The sequence below is a fragment of the Chenopodium quinoa genome, unplaced genomic scaffold (assembly GCF_001683475.1).
Source record: "Chenopodium quinoa cultivar QQ74 unplaced genomic scaffold, ASM168347v1, whole genome shotgun sequence".
Classification (NCBI taxonomy): Eukaryota; Viridiplantae; Streptophyta; class Magnoliopsida; order Caryophyllales; family Amaranthaceae; genus Chenopodium; species Chenopodium quinoa.
In genome coordinates, this window is record NW_018742903.1 from 2404269 (window position 1) to 2422450 (window position 18182).

Genomic DNA, 18182 nt, shown 5'->3' on the forward strand with positions numbered 1-18182 from the left:
GCTATTAACATCTTTTATCCTTGAAATTACAAAGTTACCCATACTTAAATGAGTAAAATGACGATTACACTCTTAAATAAAAAGATTTTGTTTATGATAAGATAAACTTATATTTTCTCTTATAAGTAGATTATAGGGTCAACAATGTGACAACAACTCCAAAAGTCAGTTATTTTTTTTTTTTTTTTTTTTTTTTTTTTTTTTTGAGAGAACTCCAAAAGTCAGCCTAGTTGGCAACTTGGTGTAGTTCCCCTTGACAAACAACAATCCAAGAAAAAAAAAAAAAGTAGCTTTATGGCGGATGTTTATTTTTATTTTCTTTTGAAACATCATGGCGGATGTTTACTGGGCAAAGATCAACACATACAAAGTGAAATTTGACATAACACCATTTTGCAAAAGTCTGCTCTTATTATTCATATTACGTACCAATAATTATCATGTGCAATTTAACATTTAAATTTGAACAGCTTGCATTTGAAAAATGCCAAAGTTTAAGATCCCAAAAAACAATCAAATCCTTTCTAATCATGCACTCTTAAACCTGTGCTTCTGCCGATCTATTACTTCATTTCCTACGCATTTGCCATGTGATTTCTGTCTCGTTCACTGAACCCCTCTTTCACACTATTTTTATTCTGATTCTTTTTCTTTTTTTATGGATTCAATTCCCATTATAATCCTTCCCTCCAAACTTCTCCAATTCTTCTCTCCTGTTTTCATTTGGAGATTCCTTGTAAGTTTTTTCTCTTCGTAATCTTTGTACGTTCATCATGTTCTCGAGTACACTTAACCATTTTTGCACATTATATGGTCATAGAATGACTACCCAAGAATTTGTACTCGTACTTGGTCATATTTGTATTATTGGAGAAGACCCACCATAGGAGGGGAATTCTTGGTTGAAGTCAGAGAGCTAGCCGACTATTCTAAGCTCCTTATATCACGTCTGTATCTCTTAAAAGATGGACGGTTTTGTTATCTGGGTCAACGTTTTTTGACTAGATATAAAATCTTGCAAACGTCTACACTTTCCTTGTAATTCTGCCATCTGTTAATCAGAACTTGTTGATACCTAATTTACTTTTAGTTTAGCTAATCTCATCCGTTTATGTACAATTTTAAATTATATCTAGACTCATTATATTTGGTGGAACCCTTCAAAATTTATTAGTTTATGATATGATTGTGATGTTTTATGGATTATGTTTAACAAATAAAGCACTTAAAATGCAATTTATTGATTATAATTATTACAGGTGTTGCCTTCCTCTTGAAAAAGGCTTTATAATGGGGTGCACTTCTTCAATACTTCATACTGGAGGAAAAAAGAAGAAGATGATGATTGCTGAAGTTGTTGTGTTTGTTCCAACTATGCAAATTCCTGTACAATCTGAGCTTCATAAAGGGCTGAAAGGGTTGATTCCAAAGGATATGATTGACCGTCTTGTCGATTTTCGAAATCGTGTCATCTTACTCTCTGAAGACACTGGTCTGTATGATCATTGTGTGAGTTTTTCATTTTGATTGGAAAGTAAGAACTGTACTAAAAATCTTTGATCATGTTTGTTATGCAGATGTTTTGGCGATTCCTGAGATTAAGCAGGCTCTTGAGGAGTACTTGCCTGTCCTGCTTGGACTCACTAAAAAAGGTTTTATTTCTAATTTAATCAAAATTTTCCAAGCTACTTTTCTGGGTTGTTATTATATTGTTGACTCATTTTTGTTCTTTTGTTTGTGATAGATTATGGCGCATTAGATGCAGTGCCATACAAATGGAGAACTTTAGATGATAAAAGAGAAGTAAGAAAATGACTAAAAGTTTACACTGATTCATTGAAATAATGATGGTTTATTATGTGATCTAGATTATACGAAGTATAAATTTGGGATCGTTGAATTTTTTAAGCAGGAAATTTGTGTAACGAATACATGGTATGAAGTATTATCAGTGGTTTATATGCTGGCCGTTTTGACATTGGTTGAAGCCAACATGTTGCTTGTTCCTAAGCAATACACTGGTTCTTCTGATAGGATAGTTTCTACAGGTACATACACCTTTTAGATTGACTAGTCAAATTTCGAGCTTTAAAAGAGAAATAAGTGGTTAATTTTCTTGATCATGGATTTAAATCTAACAGATTGCCAGAGGGATGCGATTGATATGCTTCTAAAGGCATCAGGGTACTTAGATTTTTGTGTGAAGAGTATTCTACCTCAATTAGGACCGGAAATCAAGTATGTTAAAACATTTTGTTTTTCTTAGAGTGCTGCTAAGGTAACTATACCGGCAGTTTTATGATATGAAAGATCTTTCCACCAGGAACAAGTTGCACAAAGACATGCGTGAAGGTGCATTAGAGGCTCTTTCCCTACAAGCACTCGGCCAGGTACTTCTAGTTTGTCATGTATTTGGACTTCAATTATGAGGCTGATGGGTATGAAAAGTCGTGTTATTTGTCATTTGAAATCGACTTTCTGCCATAGATGATTTATGTTATGGCTAGAATTGTCAGTATAGGATCTGTTATATTCTTGAAAGAATTTCAATAATCAACTTAAATGTGGTCAAAACATCATGTAGATCAAGCTTGCTCTCTATTAGGAAGTGCTTTAAACAGCTTTCTTTATTCCTTACAATTAGCAGTAGGTATTAAGGTGATCTCTACTTCGTTCTGCTATCTAAACTCTAAAGTTAGTCGGACTAGTACTGACCTCTAGAATTGAATTCAGGCAACAGAATTGCAGTTGGGGTTGGCTATTGATAACCAAAAAGCCACATTATCAGTAAAGAGGAGGTTAGCATGCGAAGAGCAGACCTTCTTCACTCAGGTAAAAATTCTAGTAGCGTGCACATTGCCTAAATTCATAGTTTTGTTTCAACTAGGATTTCAATATTTTACGGAGTAGTTTTTACAGATTGATGAGCTAACCATAAATTTTGAAAATATGTTAAAATCTTCCAGGCTCATTGTTCATTATTTGGAGAAAAAACCAATGAGAGTGATGCAGGAAAGCAATCATTGTTCATCAAATATAAATTTTTAGAAGCCAAGGTACTTGGTTTTTATTTATTTATTTATTTTTTTTTCTGTTTAAATGGATTCTTGACATCCTTTTTCGTTTATAAGAACTGCACAACTTTGTTCTAATATCGATTAGGGGCTGAACATGATTGTTATCAGGCTGCAGCTTACTTCTACCACGGTTTGATCGTTGAGAAAAGTAATGAGCCCTTGTCCCATATGAATGCACTAGGCAGTTATGTTGCTGCTGAGGAACTTTTGGCGGAAAGCAGGAAAGCCTGTTTAAGCTTTTGCTTGGCTTCTCCTGTTAACAGGTATTATTATAAGTACCTTATGTTTCGCATATGAAACTGTCTAGAATAAAACTCCGGTTTCTGAAAACCACTAAAATGCTTAAATTTTTATACATTATTAGCAGTTAGGCATGACATTTAACTTCTTAAGCATTTAGGTGCTCTAGAACTAGCCTAAATAGGTAGTAGAAAAAGGGAAATATCTGAAAGTTTATTAACAGCAACATTTATTCTGGCTCTGTTTCCCCTGTATAGAGTTCCTCCACTCTGGGGTGCAATGAAGCATTTCCATCAAAAGATTCCAGACACCGCTTCCAAGAAGTCTCAGATGAACAGCTACTTGTTTGATCAAGAAAAGTATGTAACTATCTACACGCGCTTCATTCTTTGTTTTCTTAGATTTCCTGTTCATATCATTTATTTTTCCTGCTTTCTCGATTGTAATACATGGGTGAGTTTGGATGGTGCAGGGGCCTACAGCCACCACCCGAGTTGCCTGAGTTCCAATTATCATTGAGACCGGATGATTATGAGTTGCCAGAAGTTGACTCTGCTTGGAGTAGGGAAAAATGGGAGATCATAGGGCAACCTCTTAAAGAGCACCTACAAGAACTAGAAGATGTGATCGAGGATGAAAGCTAATAACAATTAAGGACTATCTTTGATCTTCTATGTGTTAATCATATATATTCAGTTTTGCCAGTTCAGGAGAGTTGGTCCTACAAATATCTCCAAAGATTTCCTAACTGCTATACATCACCAATTAGTACGTATCCGATATAATGCTAATGGAAGTTACAAGCTATGTTGCGCTATTGTGCCTTGACTTGCTTTTTCTTATGTAGATAAAAGCAAAGTCGTATACGGTTGAAAAGTATTGTAAAAGGTATATATGAAGTTAAATTTGTGTTCATTGCTTCCCTGGAACTGAAAGCAACATACATCACAATCTGAGCACTATATTCATGACTGGTGTACGATTTTGCTCAAATAATTGTTCTATAGGAAGCTCCACAAAAGGATTAACGGACATAATTATCACAAGTCTTACATTGTCAAAGAGAGTTCCAGCAGCAGCACATTCAAAGAGTGTTCTATGAACAACATAATAGCAGGAACGACTGATGTCAAAACACTACTAGCTGACATTTATTCTTGCTCTGGTGTTCTGAAGTAAGAGGACAATTTTGTGCTAATCGTTTTAATTTTGTTTTTTTTTTCTTTTGCTTGTGGTGGGCGATAATAGAGGCGAGTTCTTTGCAAGCAAGAATAACAAACAAAATGTGATCACAGGAACTTCAGCTAAAAGAAGGAAGATGCATAATCTCTGTTAGACAGGAGACATTTCACTTGTTTTTTTAATAGGCTGTAATACTGTATTTTAGTTCCAAATATCTTGTTATTTATTACAGATTAGATATGAATAAATAATGTTTTTCTTGAGTGATTAAATGTTTAAAGGAAATATGCTAAAAAGCAATTGTAAAAATTACTAATGCTTGTGAGCAAACGTAGCTAGTAATGAAATGTGCATTATGAAAGCTATATTATCAAAACTCAAATGCAACACATGTTATCCCATCATTCTCAATTCTCTCAAACAAATGTTAGCTTCAATACTCGAATCTAGATCTCGCGCTCAATAATAAAAGCTTTTAACACAACTAATGACATCTTAATATTAACAAAATGTGAACATTCATTCCTAATTTTATAAATATAAAAGATAAAAGATGAGACATTTAAATGATGAAGAACAAGAACAGGGATACAACTTTAACCATTTACAAACCATTTGGGATTAATAAAACCAATTTTCCAATAAAAATTCAGAATTTTACAAAATTGACAAAATAATTTTATCAATTTTTATATAACTAATGCCTTGTTCTTTGAGTTGTGGTCTGATGTGCTCTGCTGACACATGCTCTGCTCTGTTCTGCACTGTTGATACCTGCTCTGCTCTGCTCTACTTCCCTAAAAGCTCAAAAGAATAGGGCCTAACTATACGAGATGGTACGGACACCGATATGAAATAGGTAAACCGAGTCGGATCTTGTCTTTTGGATCACCTTCTATACCGTCATTTTACCCATATTGGCCTTCAAATGTTGGCCACGTGGAGAGCTGCTTTCGACCACATGTATACCCACCGCTCACTTGACATACTAGCTACCTGGACCGACATGTGGCACCAGTTTGGGGATTTCAATAAATACCCAAGCATGATTCTCTTTTAAGAGCATTCTCACTCATGGGCATTTTTTGCCCATGAGGAGAATATAATGGTAAAAAAGGTTTAAATTGCATTCCACCCAAGAGAATTAAAGAAAATGCCCATGAGGAAATTCTCAAATGCCCATAGCAACGGCAGAAATTATTTGCTATAGTAGACGTGGGCCATGGAACTTAAATCAGCAAAAAATAAAAAGCTGCATATATTAAAAAATAATTAGAAGATGGTTATGTTTAGGAGAGAGAAAAAATAGGAGAGAGAGGTGTGAGTTTTTTTTATAGCCCATGAGTGTGTGAGAAGTTGTAAAAATAAAATGTCCATGAGAAAAAGTGGGAAAGAGAAGTGAGAAACTGGGTAGAGAGAGAATGACATATTTTTATTTGCCAATGAATGAGAGTGGTCTAAAGTACGACTTTCTTTACCTAAACCTCTCTCTACAATTATTCTCTCCAACATCCTTTTTTACTCATATCATCCTTTTACTTACTTTATCATCGAATTGAATATCTCCGGACAAAAGGTTTGCTAATCCACGTTGATTATGTGGGTATCTAATTGGACGATAAACCTTTATCAACCCTAGATATAAGTTACAAAAGCTCATCCGTAACAATTGGCGCTAGAAGGAGGGGACAATACTAACTTCTATCGTCTAAGAGCCTTAAGAAGTCATGGCCGAAAACATTGACATTCCAATTGTCAATACCAATATTCCAATTAACGGTACCCTGAAAATCGGCGCAAGTAAGACTGTTAACAATGTTCCCCAAATTTTATTAGAAGATGAAACTCACACTATACAAAGAGATGCATTCAACATGCCATTAACTCCTGAGCAACAGAATGCTGATATACTAGACCCCTTGGTCGAGTTTACTCCTGAAGAGATTGAGTTAATGGCAAGGGTAATGCATGCAATGTCAAGAAAGAGAAAAGAAGCTGGCGATATGCCTATCGGCCAGGCGGAAGGAAATCAGGCACAGGCAGTACCGATAGTTGTTAATATGGAAAGCCAGTTTAACAATGCTGTGCAACCCCGTCATAATCAAAATGAGGCTAAAGCAAGTGAGGGATCATCGATATCAAGGCCACCACCCTCAAAAAGAGACAACGCCCTTCGTGAAAGAGCCATATGACCATATCGGCGACTCGGGTTCACAGAGGTAGGGAATCACTGTCGGTACAGTAAGCCGAATGTCAAAAACTGTTGTTAAGCATAAAGCATCACCATTTACTCAGGAATTTCTCGATCAACCAATGGAAAAAATCAAGATGCCATCATGTAAGTATGACAGGAAAGGTGACCCGAAGAGGTATGTGGCTTCATTCGAAGAGCACATGTTGTTATACACCAATTCGGATGTCGTCTAGTGTAAGGTTTTCCCTACAACCCTTACCGAAGTAGCATCGGGTTGGTTTTCAAAGTTGGAGCATGGTTCGATTGATAGTTTTGAGAAACTAGTAGATCAGTTTACCGGCTAGTACATAAGCAATATAGCGGTAGCGTACATGTGGAAAATTGATGGTTGTAGTGCCAATGAAGGATGAGTCGCTAAGGGACTACATCAAAGGATTCAACAATGAAGCAAATACTATTCCAAAGTTACAGCAAGAGATAGCTGTTATGACACTAATGAATGGATTGGATGATTGTGAATTCAAGAGATATCTAACACAGAAGAGTTTCCCGAACTTAGGGGCGGCGTTTGGTAAATCACACGATCAAGGGTGAAGAACTCTTGAAAACGAGTAGTAGAGTCGCGCCGATGGAAACAAATTGGCGTCAAACTGATAGCGTTGTGCATGAAACCAGTAAGCCTAGTCAGTAGGGTCAATCAAGAGGAAGTGGAAGCCGACAAGACAAAAGAGCTGGTAAAGGAGAGGGGCGATACAATAATTATATCTTGCTAAATACGCCGTGTGCAGGGATCTATTCTGTCAATCAGTAAAGAGAAGATTTGGTTAGGTCGGCACTGATGAGGTCAAAGGGTAGAGATATGAAGAAATATTGTATGTTCTCTATACCAAAGATTGTATCCAGCTAAAAGAAAACATCGAAGAGTTGGTCCGGAAGGGACACTTCTCGCAATGTCGGGCACACTAAGAACTTGGTCGACAACAGCAGTAGCTAGCCAGGCAACTTGAATATAATCAGCCTGATCACAGAGGTGAAAGACGTGCACTAGCATCTAGCCGACAAGGGGATGGAAGGCAAATGCCGGCATCATAGAACATTGTTGTTGATGTCATTATAGGCGAACCGGTGCATGGAGGGTCTTTCAATGGAGCAAAAAAAAGCCTATCAGAGCATAGGCATTTGGTTAACACCCTGGAGGTAGGAGAGCGGCCCCGACTACCCAAAGTGCCGACTGTGTCCTTCACAGAAAAAGATATCAGGGGGATATTTTTCCCTCATGATGACCCATTAGTGTTAGAATTATTGCTAGGTAGAAGCTTGGTAAAGTGAATCCTGGTTGATGGAGGAAGCTCAGCGAACATAATCTTTATGAAGGCATTTGATGATGCCATGTTGATTGGAAGGCAATATTTGGCAAAAGTGTCAGACCCGGCTATCGGCTTTAATGGCGTTACCGTGAGGCTAAAAGGTAGTATCACCCTCCAAGCTCGAATAAGTGAGGGGGCGGCTGCAAGGGATGTCATGACAGAATTCCTGGTAGTAGTTGTGCCATCAACATACAACGCTATTGTTAGTAGACCCATGATTCATGATATTCAAGATGTGGTTTCGACATATCTATTAAAAATGATATATGTATCGAATATTGTCTATCTCGAACGTGTAAGTGGAAGCCAGGAAACAGCATGGTCATGTTACGGAACAGCGTTAAACCAACCGACAAGAGAAGTAACCATTCCTGAAGAAGCCGATAGTAAAAAAAGAGAAAGAACACCTTCCACACATGACTTATCAATGGGAAACTTTGATACAAGGCCTATGTTGTCGGTATCCTGACCGTCACTTGAAGGAGAAACCGTAGAGATCGAGCTGCAATTGGGAGTTTTGGGAAAAATGGTGAGGCTAGGTTCTGATATGGATATAGACTTGCAATTCCACATGGTGGATCTACTGAAAGAAAATGTGGATGGTGCACAAGGTAAATGTGGATAAAAGATTAGACTGGTAAGGCAAAAGAAAAGAAACTTCTCGAGTGAGATGATTGAGGCGATACATGTTGAAGTTAATGAGCTCCTTGTGGAAGGTTTTATAGATCCATGCACTTATCCGGAGTGGTTGGAAAATGTGGTCAATATGAAGAAACCGTTAGGAAAGTGGCGGATTTGTGTGAACTTCACCGATTTGAATAAAGCTTGCCCAAAGGATTGCTATCCATTACCACGGATCGATAGGTTGGCAGATTCAACTTTAGGGCATGGCATGCTTAGTTTCATGGATGCATTTTCCAGATACCAGCAGGTCAGCTTTCGGGCCAGAGGCCGTTGTCCTAGCTGAAGTCGGCCTTTCTACATTCCGAATTCAACACTATTGTGAAGAACAAAATGAACTGCTTTTGCGGCAATAACTGGATTTCTTACCGGAGTTAAGGTTAAAGACTATAGTTAAATCGGCAACTTACAAGAATCGAATGAGCAGATCCTATAATAAAGGAGTGGATTATCGTCCTTTAGAAGATGGTGATCTGATTCTAAGAAGAACTGTCGTTACTGATAAAGGGAATGCAGAAGGTAAGTTCACTGTAGATTGGGAAGGCCCTTATCAGATATACGTAGCACTGTCAAAACGGTTTGACAGTTCGGTTTTGGTTCGGTTTGAAATCGGTTCGGTTTGAAATCGGGTCGGTTTGAAATCGGTTCAAATGTCTTACGGGTCGGTTTCGGTTCGGTTTAAATAATTATCGGTTCGGTTCGGTTTCGGTTTATTCTTGAACGGTTTAAATTCGGTTCGGGTTCTAAACGGTTCGGTTAGTAAACGGTTCGGTGCAAACGGGTTGCGGTTTGTTAACGGTTCGGTGTAAACGGTTTTTAACCCGGTTTAAATTCGGTTCGGGTTGTAAACGGTCCGGGTTGTAAACGGTCCGGGTAGTAAACGGTTCGGTGCAGACGGGTTGCGGTTTGATAACGGTTCGGTGTAAACGGTTTTTATCCCGGTTTAAATTCGGTTCGGGTTGTAAACGGTCCGGGTTGTAAACAGTCCGGGTAGTAAACGGTTCGGTGCAGACAGGTTGCGGTTTGTTAACGGTTCGGTGTAAACGGTTTTTATCCCGGTTCAAACAGTTTCGGTTTAGAAACGATTCGGTTCTTTTTTGGTTCAGTTTCATTTTAGTTCGGTTTATAACTGGTTCGGTTCGTTAACGGGTTCGGTTCTTCTACGATTTAACATTACTTGGATAGGTTTTATTTCAGCTTTACTAAATTACAGTTCGAGTCTGGTTTTGATTCAAAAAAACCGGTTTTTTATCGAGTCGTTTGGATTTGGGCAATCAAACAGTTTTGGTTTGAAATTTTATACTACTTTCTAACTTTTTGCTAGTTAACAAGTTTTATATCAAGTCGAGACTTCATCACTTCATATTGAGGCATCATATTATATGCAAATTCTCATTAATTTTATAAATACATATCATGTTATGTATTTAGTTTAGCCATACTGATCTTACTAGTTTATTAGGAAGTAGATTATAAAAGTTTAGTGCATTAATGTATTATTGTTTTACTATCAGATTATTATCTGCTTCTTATTTGATCATTTAGTTAATTAATAATGTCATAATCATGATTTGATGAGTAATTGTGACATCGAAATTTTCAATTTGGTATTCGATACTTAATTAGTCAACAAGACTGATAATTAAGACTTGTTTATCATTATATATTTGCATAAAGTTATATATTACAAAGTAGTTTGATTTGTATAATCAAATAACACATTAATGAAGAAGAAGGTAATATTGACTCTTTCAACCGATTATACATATTAACATATAAATAACATATAACCATCTCATATTCTCATAGTTAAATATTATTAGTATAAAGGGATGAGAATCATAAGATTATTATATTTTTCTATATCCTTTATTGGTTTACCCCTAAGGCTTATGTCACTAATTACTAATTAGTAATTAGTAATTACTTAATTAGACTAACAAGTTAATAAGAAAGAGTAGCGTTTAACTTGAGTCTAATAGATCAAATACTGAAATGGTATTAGTATATTACCTAGTAGGATAGTCTAGTACACTGCTAATCTGTTATGCAACTATGCTAAATTGACAATTGCTGATATAGTCATATTAGTCAATCACTCATGTAGTCATAACTCATATCTAAATAAGTAATTTGTATTTATGTACTAATCTACTAGTCAATTATACAATTTATAAGTTTACACGATTACAAGTGTATTTGCTTATAGGTACAACTAAACTGATATAAAATAACCATATAACTAATCCGTAGTACTTCTTACTCTCTAAGATATATGACGTCATTATATTATTAAACAGTGTTCGATTTTTTATTAATCGCAACACTAGACATTTACACGCTAACCGATTCACATTTTATAATTTAAAGAACTTAATATTTTAATGTGTGTGTTAAAAAAAATTATAAAAGCTGATATTATGAAGGCATATTTCGTTTTATCGGGATTCGAGAAATGTAATTAGTTTTTTTTTGAAGCCATGTAATTAATTAATTGTATAAAATTTCGTTTAATGTTATTAAAATAAAATTAAAAATTTTGATTTTTACAAAGTGGAAAATTGATTTCATTTTTTTGGTTGACAATTTCATCAAAATATGAAAGGTGGGAAATTTCCCTCCAAAACTAAAAGGAAAAACAAATTTTAAATTTAGAATTTAGATATTTTGGTTGTTAAATAATTAAATAATATATTGCAAAAGAGGAAAAAAAAAAAAAAAAAAAAAACAGTGGTGAAACGTGAATTGAATTAGCCTGGTTAGGTCATCTCCTCTTCATTCATCATCTTCAATTCGCCGTTTTGCTCCACATCAAACACTGATTCTTCGGTTCTTCTTCTTCATCCTCAAGCGCTGAATCCTTACTCACTCTGAAGTTCTCCAGTTCTCCATCTTCAATTCTTCCTCTCCTTCAAGCCGTCACAGCTCAAGGTAATTTTCAGTTAATTTTTTTTTTATTTCGGTTTTTTTTTTCGATCTCGAGTTCTCCATTGTCGTTTTTTTTGTTCGATCTCCAGTTCTCCATCTTCAATTCTTCTTCTCCTTCAAGCCGTCACAGCTCCAGGTAATTTTCACTTAATTTTTTTTTGTTTTTATTTCGGTTTTTTGTTCGATCTCAATTTCTCCAAATGTAATTAGTTTTTTTTCGATTTCCAGTTCTCCATCTTCAATTCTTCTTCTCCTTCAAGCCGTCACAGCTCAAGGTAATTTTTCAGTTAATTTTTTTTTTTTTATTTCGGTTTATTTTCGATCTCGAGTTCTCTATTGTCGTTTTTTTTGTTCGATCTCCAGTTCTCCATCTTCAATTCTTCTTCTCCTTCAAGCCGTCACAGCTCCAGGTAATTTTCACTTAATTGTTTTGTTTTTGTTTTTTGTTGTTCATATAATTCCTGAACTATAGACCAGGATGGCATATACTAATCACCCTCTATTATGAATATCTAAGGGACAGTGGGAGACAAATCTTGTGGTTATAAAAGCATTAGAATTTTTGTATGGTAGGGAACCCAATAAATCATTACACTATTTCAGTTTAAAATATCATTCTAATGTTATGATCAGGTATAAACACTAAAGAATTTTTGTGTGCTAATTATAGTTTAATGCAAGTTGGTTTGTTTCCAATAGAAAGAGAATCTTGTCATTTTAATCCATTGTTTTGACTTATTGAAGTAAATTAGATAAAGCAACTACTACTAATTTTAGTAATTTATAAATCTGGTAGTGTATCACTACTAAATAGTATGATTGGTTGGAAATTTTAGTGTGAAATAGTCAACACTAATTTGGTTCAGATTAGCTGGTTTAGTTTTGGGTGCATGGTATTAAATATTAATGGTTAATTAATAGAGTTATTTTAAGTTACAGTATATGTGAAAGTAATTTGCTTGCCAATTGATTTTAGTAATAGTGCCTTATTGGCTAACTTAACAGTTGTACTTTGTCTTCTTGGGGCATATTTGGATTTAGGCTGTTGTGTTTCTGTTTTTTCAGCAATGGAGCAAGAGTTTATCGGTTTTGATGAGGATTCTACTATTCAGAATCAAGATTCTACTCAACATACCACTAGTGGTAGTAAGCGTGGACGAACATCAGATGTTTGGAGGTATTACACCTTTTTTGATAAGATGGTTGGTCTTGCGCCGATAAAATATGCTCGATGCAATGTTTGCGGTAATGAATATAAAACACCAGGTAAGGCTGGTACTTCAACTTGTAAAGCTCATACTAAGACATGCATGGGTAAAAATCCACACCATCCAGGAAATCATGAAATTGGTGTTGAGCTCCCGTTTAATCAAACTCGTCATTTACAATTGCTTGCTAGAGCTATAATTTTGCATTCTTATCCTTTAAGTATTGTGGAGCATCATGGCCTTAGGGAAGTTTTTACGAATCTGAATCCCAACGTGAACCATGTGTGTAGAAACACTATTTTGAAATATTGTATTGCTGAGCATGATAAGTTTAAGTCTTTGTTGTTGCAATCTTTATCTGGAATTGAAGGTAGAGTTAGCTTCACTTGTGACTTGTGGACAGCATGCACTAATCGAGGTTATCTCACTTTAACGGCACATTATGTTGATAAAGATTGGTGTCTTAGGTCTAAAATTCTGAATTTTCGTTATTGTGGTCCTCCTCATACTGGTGTTGAGGTAGAAAAATTTGTGTTAAAACTTATTGGGGAGTGGAACCTTCAGGGTAAAGCTTTTGCAATGACTGTTGATAATGCTCGATCCATGGATGTTATGGTTAACCTTTTGAAGAAAGATTTAATGTTGACTTCTCCTCTTCCTTGTAATGGTAAATTTTTTCATATTCGATGTTCAGCTCATGTCTTGAACATTATTGTTCAAAGAGGTTTAAAAGAAGTTGATAGTAGTGTTCAAAAATTGCGTGAGGTTTGTAAATATATTGATTCTTCAGACTCTAGACTCACTCAATTTGAGCATGCTCTTCATGAGGTTAACTGTGTGTTTAATGGAAAGTTACGTCTTGATGTTGTGACTCGTTGGAATGCCACCTATACGATGCTCCGAAAAGCTTTAGAAGCAAAGGAAGCCTTGAAATTGGTTATCGATAGGTTTATGGGTTATGAATTCAAACTTTCGGATGATGAATGGGATACCCTTACTAAAATATGTAATTTCTTAAAGCCATTTTATGAAATCACTGTGTTATTTTCTGGTTCAGAATATCCTACTGCAAATTTGTATTTCGCTAGTGTTTTAAAAATTGAGCACACAATAAGTAAAGCGCATATAGACCCTAAACTTGCACCCATGGCAAAAGTTATGCTTGAAAAGTTTGAGGGCTATTGGGATGAATATAGTTTGATCCTTTCAATTGCTATTGTTCTTGATCCACGCTATAAGCTTGTTCGAGTGACGAAGATGTTAAAAGTGCTTTATGTTGATGAGGCATGTGTTGAAAAGGCGAAGGTAATTAAAGATGCTCTTTTGGAGTTGTACAACTTTTATTATTCTATGTCTTTCGGTGTTACATCAAGTACAATTGTTCCACCCTCCATCCCAGCTGTTATCGATAAATCAAATAGTCACTTGGATGATGACATATTCAAGGTAATCAATTTCTGTTTATTGTGGTTTACAAAATTAATAATTGTATGTTTTAATTTTTATTATTTAATAAAGCATTTTGTTTGAACTTTTCTAGTATGTTGATGATGATGATGATGAGGATGGCCCATCAAATCGGCCATCGATGGAGATTGATTCTTATTTGTGTACTCCTCGGCAACCAATTTATGAAGGGCAGAAATATGATGTTCTCAAGTATTGGGAATCTCAAATTAGTGTGTACCCCATATTAGCTGTTATGGCTAGGGATGTTTTGGCCATTCCTATTACATCGGTAGCCTCTGAGTCTTCTTTTAGCATGGGTGGTCGTATTTTAAACAAGTATAGGAGTGCGCTTTTGCCTAAGAATGTTGAGGCGTTGGTTACAACACAAAATTGGTTACGTGGTTATGATTGTGATATTGAAGAAGACGTCCTTGACATTGGTAAAGAAGTGATAGATGAAAGTTTTGCATCTAGTTAAGATATGGAATTGTGGTTCAGGCTTTTGCTAAAATGTTTTAATCTCATAGAACAAATATTAATAGTTTTAATCACATTACATTATTGATATTTTGTTCCTTATTTGTCTTGAATTATTGGTTATTATTTTTGTTGTAGTTATATAATTCTACTGTAATGAGAGTCATCAAACTAAAAAAAAGTAGTAACGATTTGCTTGACAAATATTAAGAGCATTCTCACTGGCAACACAGGAACTGATAAAAGAAAGTAGAAGTTAATAGCCCGTTTCACTTTTATCTTGACCCTGACTTGACCTTTACTCGCAACGTACTCGCCCCGCTAATGACCCGCATTGACCCGCCCAATAACCACTCCTAGTAGTAAGTGGTTTGTAAATGGTTTGATTTATAAGCGATTCGGTTCATAAACATTTTGGTTTATAAGCGGTTCGGTTTATAAACGGTTCGGTTAATAATCAGTTCGGTTTATAAACGGTTCGGTTTATAAACAGTTCGGTTTATAATCAGTTCGGTTTATAAACGGTTCGGTTTATAACGGTTTTTATGGCAGTTCAAACGGTTTCGGGTTAGAAACGGTTCGGTTCATTTTCGGTTCGGTTTCCTTTCAGTTCGGTTTAGATTTTGGTTCGGTTCTTAAACGGTTTAACGTTACTCGAATCGGTTCGGTTTCGGGTTCACTAAAATGCGGTTCGGGTCGGTTTTCGGTTTAAAAAAAGCGGTTTCTAAACGGTTCGGTTCTCATTCGGATCGGTTTGAATCGGTTCGGTTTCCCCGGTTCGGTTCGGTTTTTGACAGTACTAGATATACGAGACGATAAGGCCAGGTTCATATCGGTGGATGACGCTGGAAGGTGTACCTCTTAAGAACGTCTGGAACGTTAGCGTCCTTAAGAAATATTATGTCTGATTTTTGTAATATATTGTTAACATGTAATATTGGTAGGATAATGTACTTAATTAATCCTATTGTACTCTTTCTTGGATGAAGCCGTTAGTACAAGGAAGTTAACGGTACGACATCAAATTAGTCCATAACACCCCCCGTTTTCGATATGGCAGTGCAAGGCAGCCTAGCTAGCTATCTCACCCTTTCAAACGAGGAGGGAGGTTCAACATAAACAACACCTGCTAGATTCGTGACACAATAGTCTAATCAATTGTCGTTCCTGGTCTAAGTAAGGTCGTAGGTTCAACAAAAATATCTTACCGATGAAATCCGCTATAACTCGAGCCTATAACCTGGTCGGTATATTGATGGATATGTCCCTAGATAAGCAATAAATCATGTAACCGATATCAAACATAGAGAACATAAAGGAGGAAAAGTAAACATTACTAATGTGGATTGATAAGACAATATGCAATATCTCAAACTAAACATTACTAATGTGGATTGATAAGACAATATGAAATATCTCAAAGTAAACATTACTAATGTGGATTGATAAGTCGTTATAAACGCTAAAGTTGGTGATCAAGTTTTCATAAATACTTTTAGAAGGGATACCCTCAAGTCAATCAAAAGACAAAAAAAAAAAAAAAAAAAAAAAAAAAAAAAAAAAAAAAATACTTCCTCCATTTTTTTTTAGTTCTATCACTTTCCTTTTTAACTAATAAATTCTCCCTACCTCTCTCCTACCACATGAGCCCCATTTATTTTTTCTCTCTACCTCTCTCTACAATAACAACTGCCTAGGAGTCTGTGAAAACAAAAGTGATGCAGCTAAAAAATAACGGAGGAAGTAAATAGGATCATGGTAAGAGATATTAAATAAACGACAAGCATCACCTCAAAAAAAGGATCATGCCGATGTACAACACAAACAAGTATATTGTTTACAAAGAAAAAAGACATACAGAGTTTAGTTATAAAGGCCACAAGTGACGCTAGCACAGTAAGGTCTTTCCATAGAGGAACCGCCAGATGATATAGGTGATGACTGCAAGCCCCATTAGGCGCTTAGGTTCGCCGTCTTCTCTGGTATTCGCTAATTGAGAAGGGCAGCATCTACGATCTCATCCTCTCCATAGCGAGGATTGGCATTGAGTATATCTTCATCTTCATATATGTACTTCAGCTTCAAGATCGGTGGATTTACGGTGAGCTTTGTCTTCAAAAGCATCCTCAATGAACCGAGTTAACAACCTACGAATAACATCAAAAGTTAATATATATACGTCAGAATTGACAAATGCATATTCAGCAAATATACAAATGCATTAAAGGAATGAGGTAAAAATTACCCGATACAGTACCTTTAGAAGGTCGTTCATATGTAAGGGGCTATCGGCGTGATATCCCCGATAGGCCTGTCTAACGGTGAAGCCAAGTCATGCAAAATGCGCCAACCCAGGTTGCCGCCTTAAAGGTGGTTATCGATGAGGATGTATTCATTGCAGAATACGTCTACCTGCGATTACCAGCGTTCTTGAGATCCACAGTCTGGGACCGACATTCTTTGGGCCACAACTTTTGGGAGAGTGCCGATAGGCTGCTCTATTCATTGACCGGGTCGGAAAGTTATACCTGATATACTCATGTCGGAACCTGTGCTCAGAATATGGGTCGGCTGGGAGACGCCAAGTGTTATGTTTTGGCCCCCACCCGGTGATGGCCTTTCCTTATCACCTAGGCTCTCAATCTGTACGTCATCGGTATATTTTTCTTAGAGACGTCTAAAAAGAATGGTGTCCTTCGAATAAGTGTATTATTCCGATAGAGGGTTCGAAATTAATTAGGGAAGCTAATTATTTAGTGAAGTCAAGTGATCAGAATGTCTAGTTGGAGGCAGCTTCTGATCAGTGAAATTAATTAATTAATATCACAGCTTGCTCTTGACTAAACCCAATAGGTTACACCTAATCACGTAAATGAACTAAGGCGACGAATTAATCCGAAGGGTTAACTACGTCAATAAAGATATTACAAACTCAACGTCGGATTCTGAGCTTAGAGTGTCGAAGCCGATCGTCAAACGTCAAGTCGATTCTAGGAACTGATGAGACGAGAAAATAAGTCAAACAACATACCCTAGGTCAACACCTAGCCGTAGCCTCGCAATGGCCTAGCTAGCAACTAGTCATGCGAGAGCTAGGCTAGGCTAGTCGGGCTGCCTGCCCCAAGGCGAGGCTTGGCCGCAAGTCCAGCAGGCATAACATGCCCTGGCTGGGCGAGCAAGGTTGAGCAAGCCTTGCGGGCTAGCAGCGCTAGCAAGGCCATCAGCCAGCAAGGCTTGCTGGGCCTCGCTAGCGAGAGCAGCACCCAATGCATAGCAGCTTGCAATGGCTTGCGAGGTTAGTTAGCGAGGGCTGCTACCTTACGGGCCTGCTGGCAGGCCCAACCAAGCACCAGGCCAAAGTAAGGTGCGCCTTGGTTCC

The 18182-nt window shown here is 36.6% G+C and overlaps 1 protein-coding gene across 2 annotated transcripts; it reads left to right on the forward strand.

Moving 5' to 3' along the window:
* The first annotated feature begins 413 nt into the window (after nt 1–413).
* LOC110727233 lies at nt 414–4827 on the forward strand. Of its 2 annotated transcripts, none has more exons than XM_021906799.1 (12): nt 414–736; nt 1260–1492; nt 1578–1652; nt 1745–1803; nt 1910–2048; nt 2142–2238; nt 2324–2390; nt 2734–2832; nt 2967–3056; nt 3186–3340; nt 3575–3676; nt 3790–4827. In XM_021906799.1, the coding sequence occupies exons 2-12, from the start codon at nt 1291–1293 to the stop codon at nt 3959–3961; spliced, it is 1257 nt and encodes a 418-aa protein (XP_021762491.1). In that variant the 5' UTR covers nt 414–736; nt 1260–1290; the 3' UTR covers nt 3962–4827. The 2 variants fall into 2 exon arrangements, with proteins under 2 accessions (XP_021762491.1, XP_021762492.1); XM_021906800.1 differs by having other exon boundaries at nt 415–736; nt 1913–2048.
* The last annotated feature ends 13355 nt before the right edge of the window (nt 4828–18182 follow it).

Excerpts from the sequence above, each read along its gene's own strand:
- LOC110727233 (XM_021906799.1), top strand. The coding sequence starts at position 1,291 with ATGGGGTGCACTTCTTCAATACTTCATACTGGAGGAAAAAAGAAGAAG. Across the intron at positions 1,804-1,909 it reads CTTTAGATGATAAAAGAGAA|CAGGAAATTTGTGTAACGAA; the intron begins GTAAGAAAATGA and ends GAATTTTTTAAG. Across the intron at positions 2,833-2,966 it reads AGCAGACCTTCTTCACTCAG|GCTCATTGTTCATTATTTGG; the intron begins GTAAAAATTCTA and ends AAAATCTTCCAG.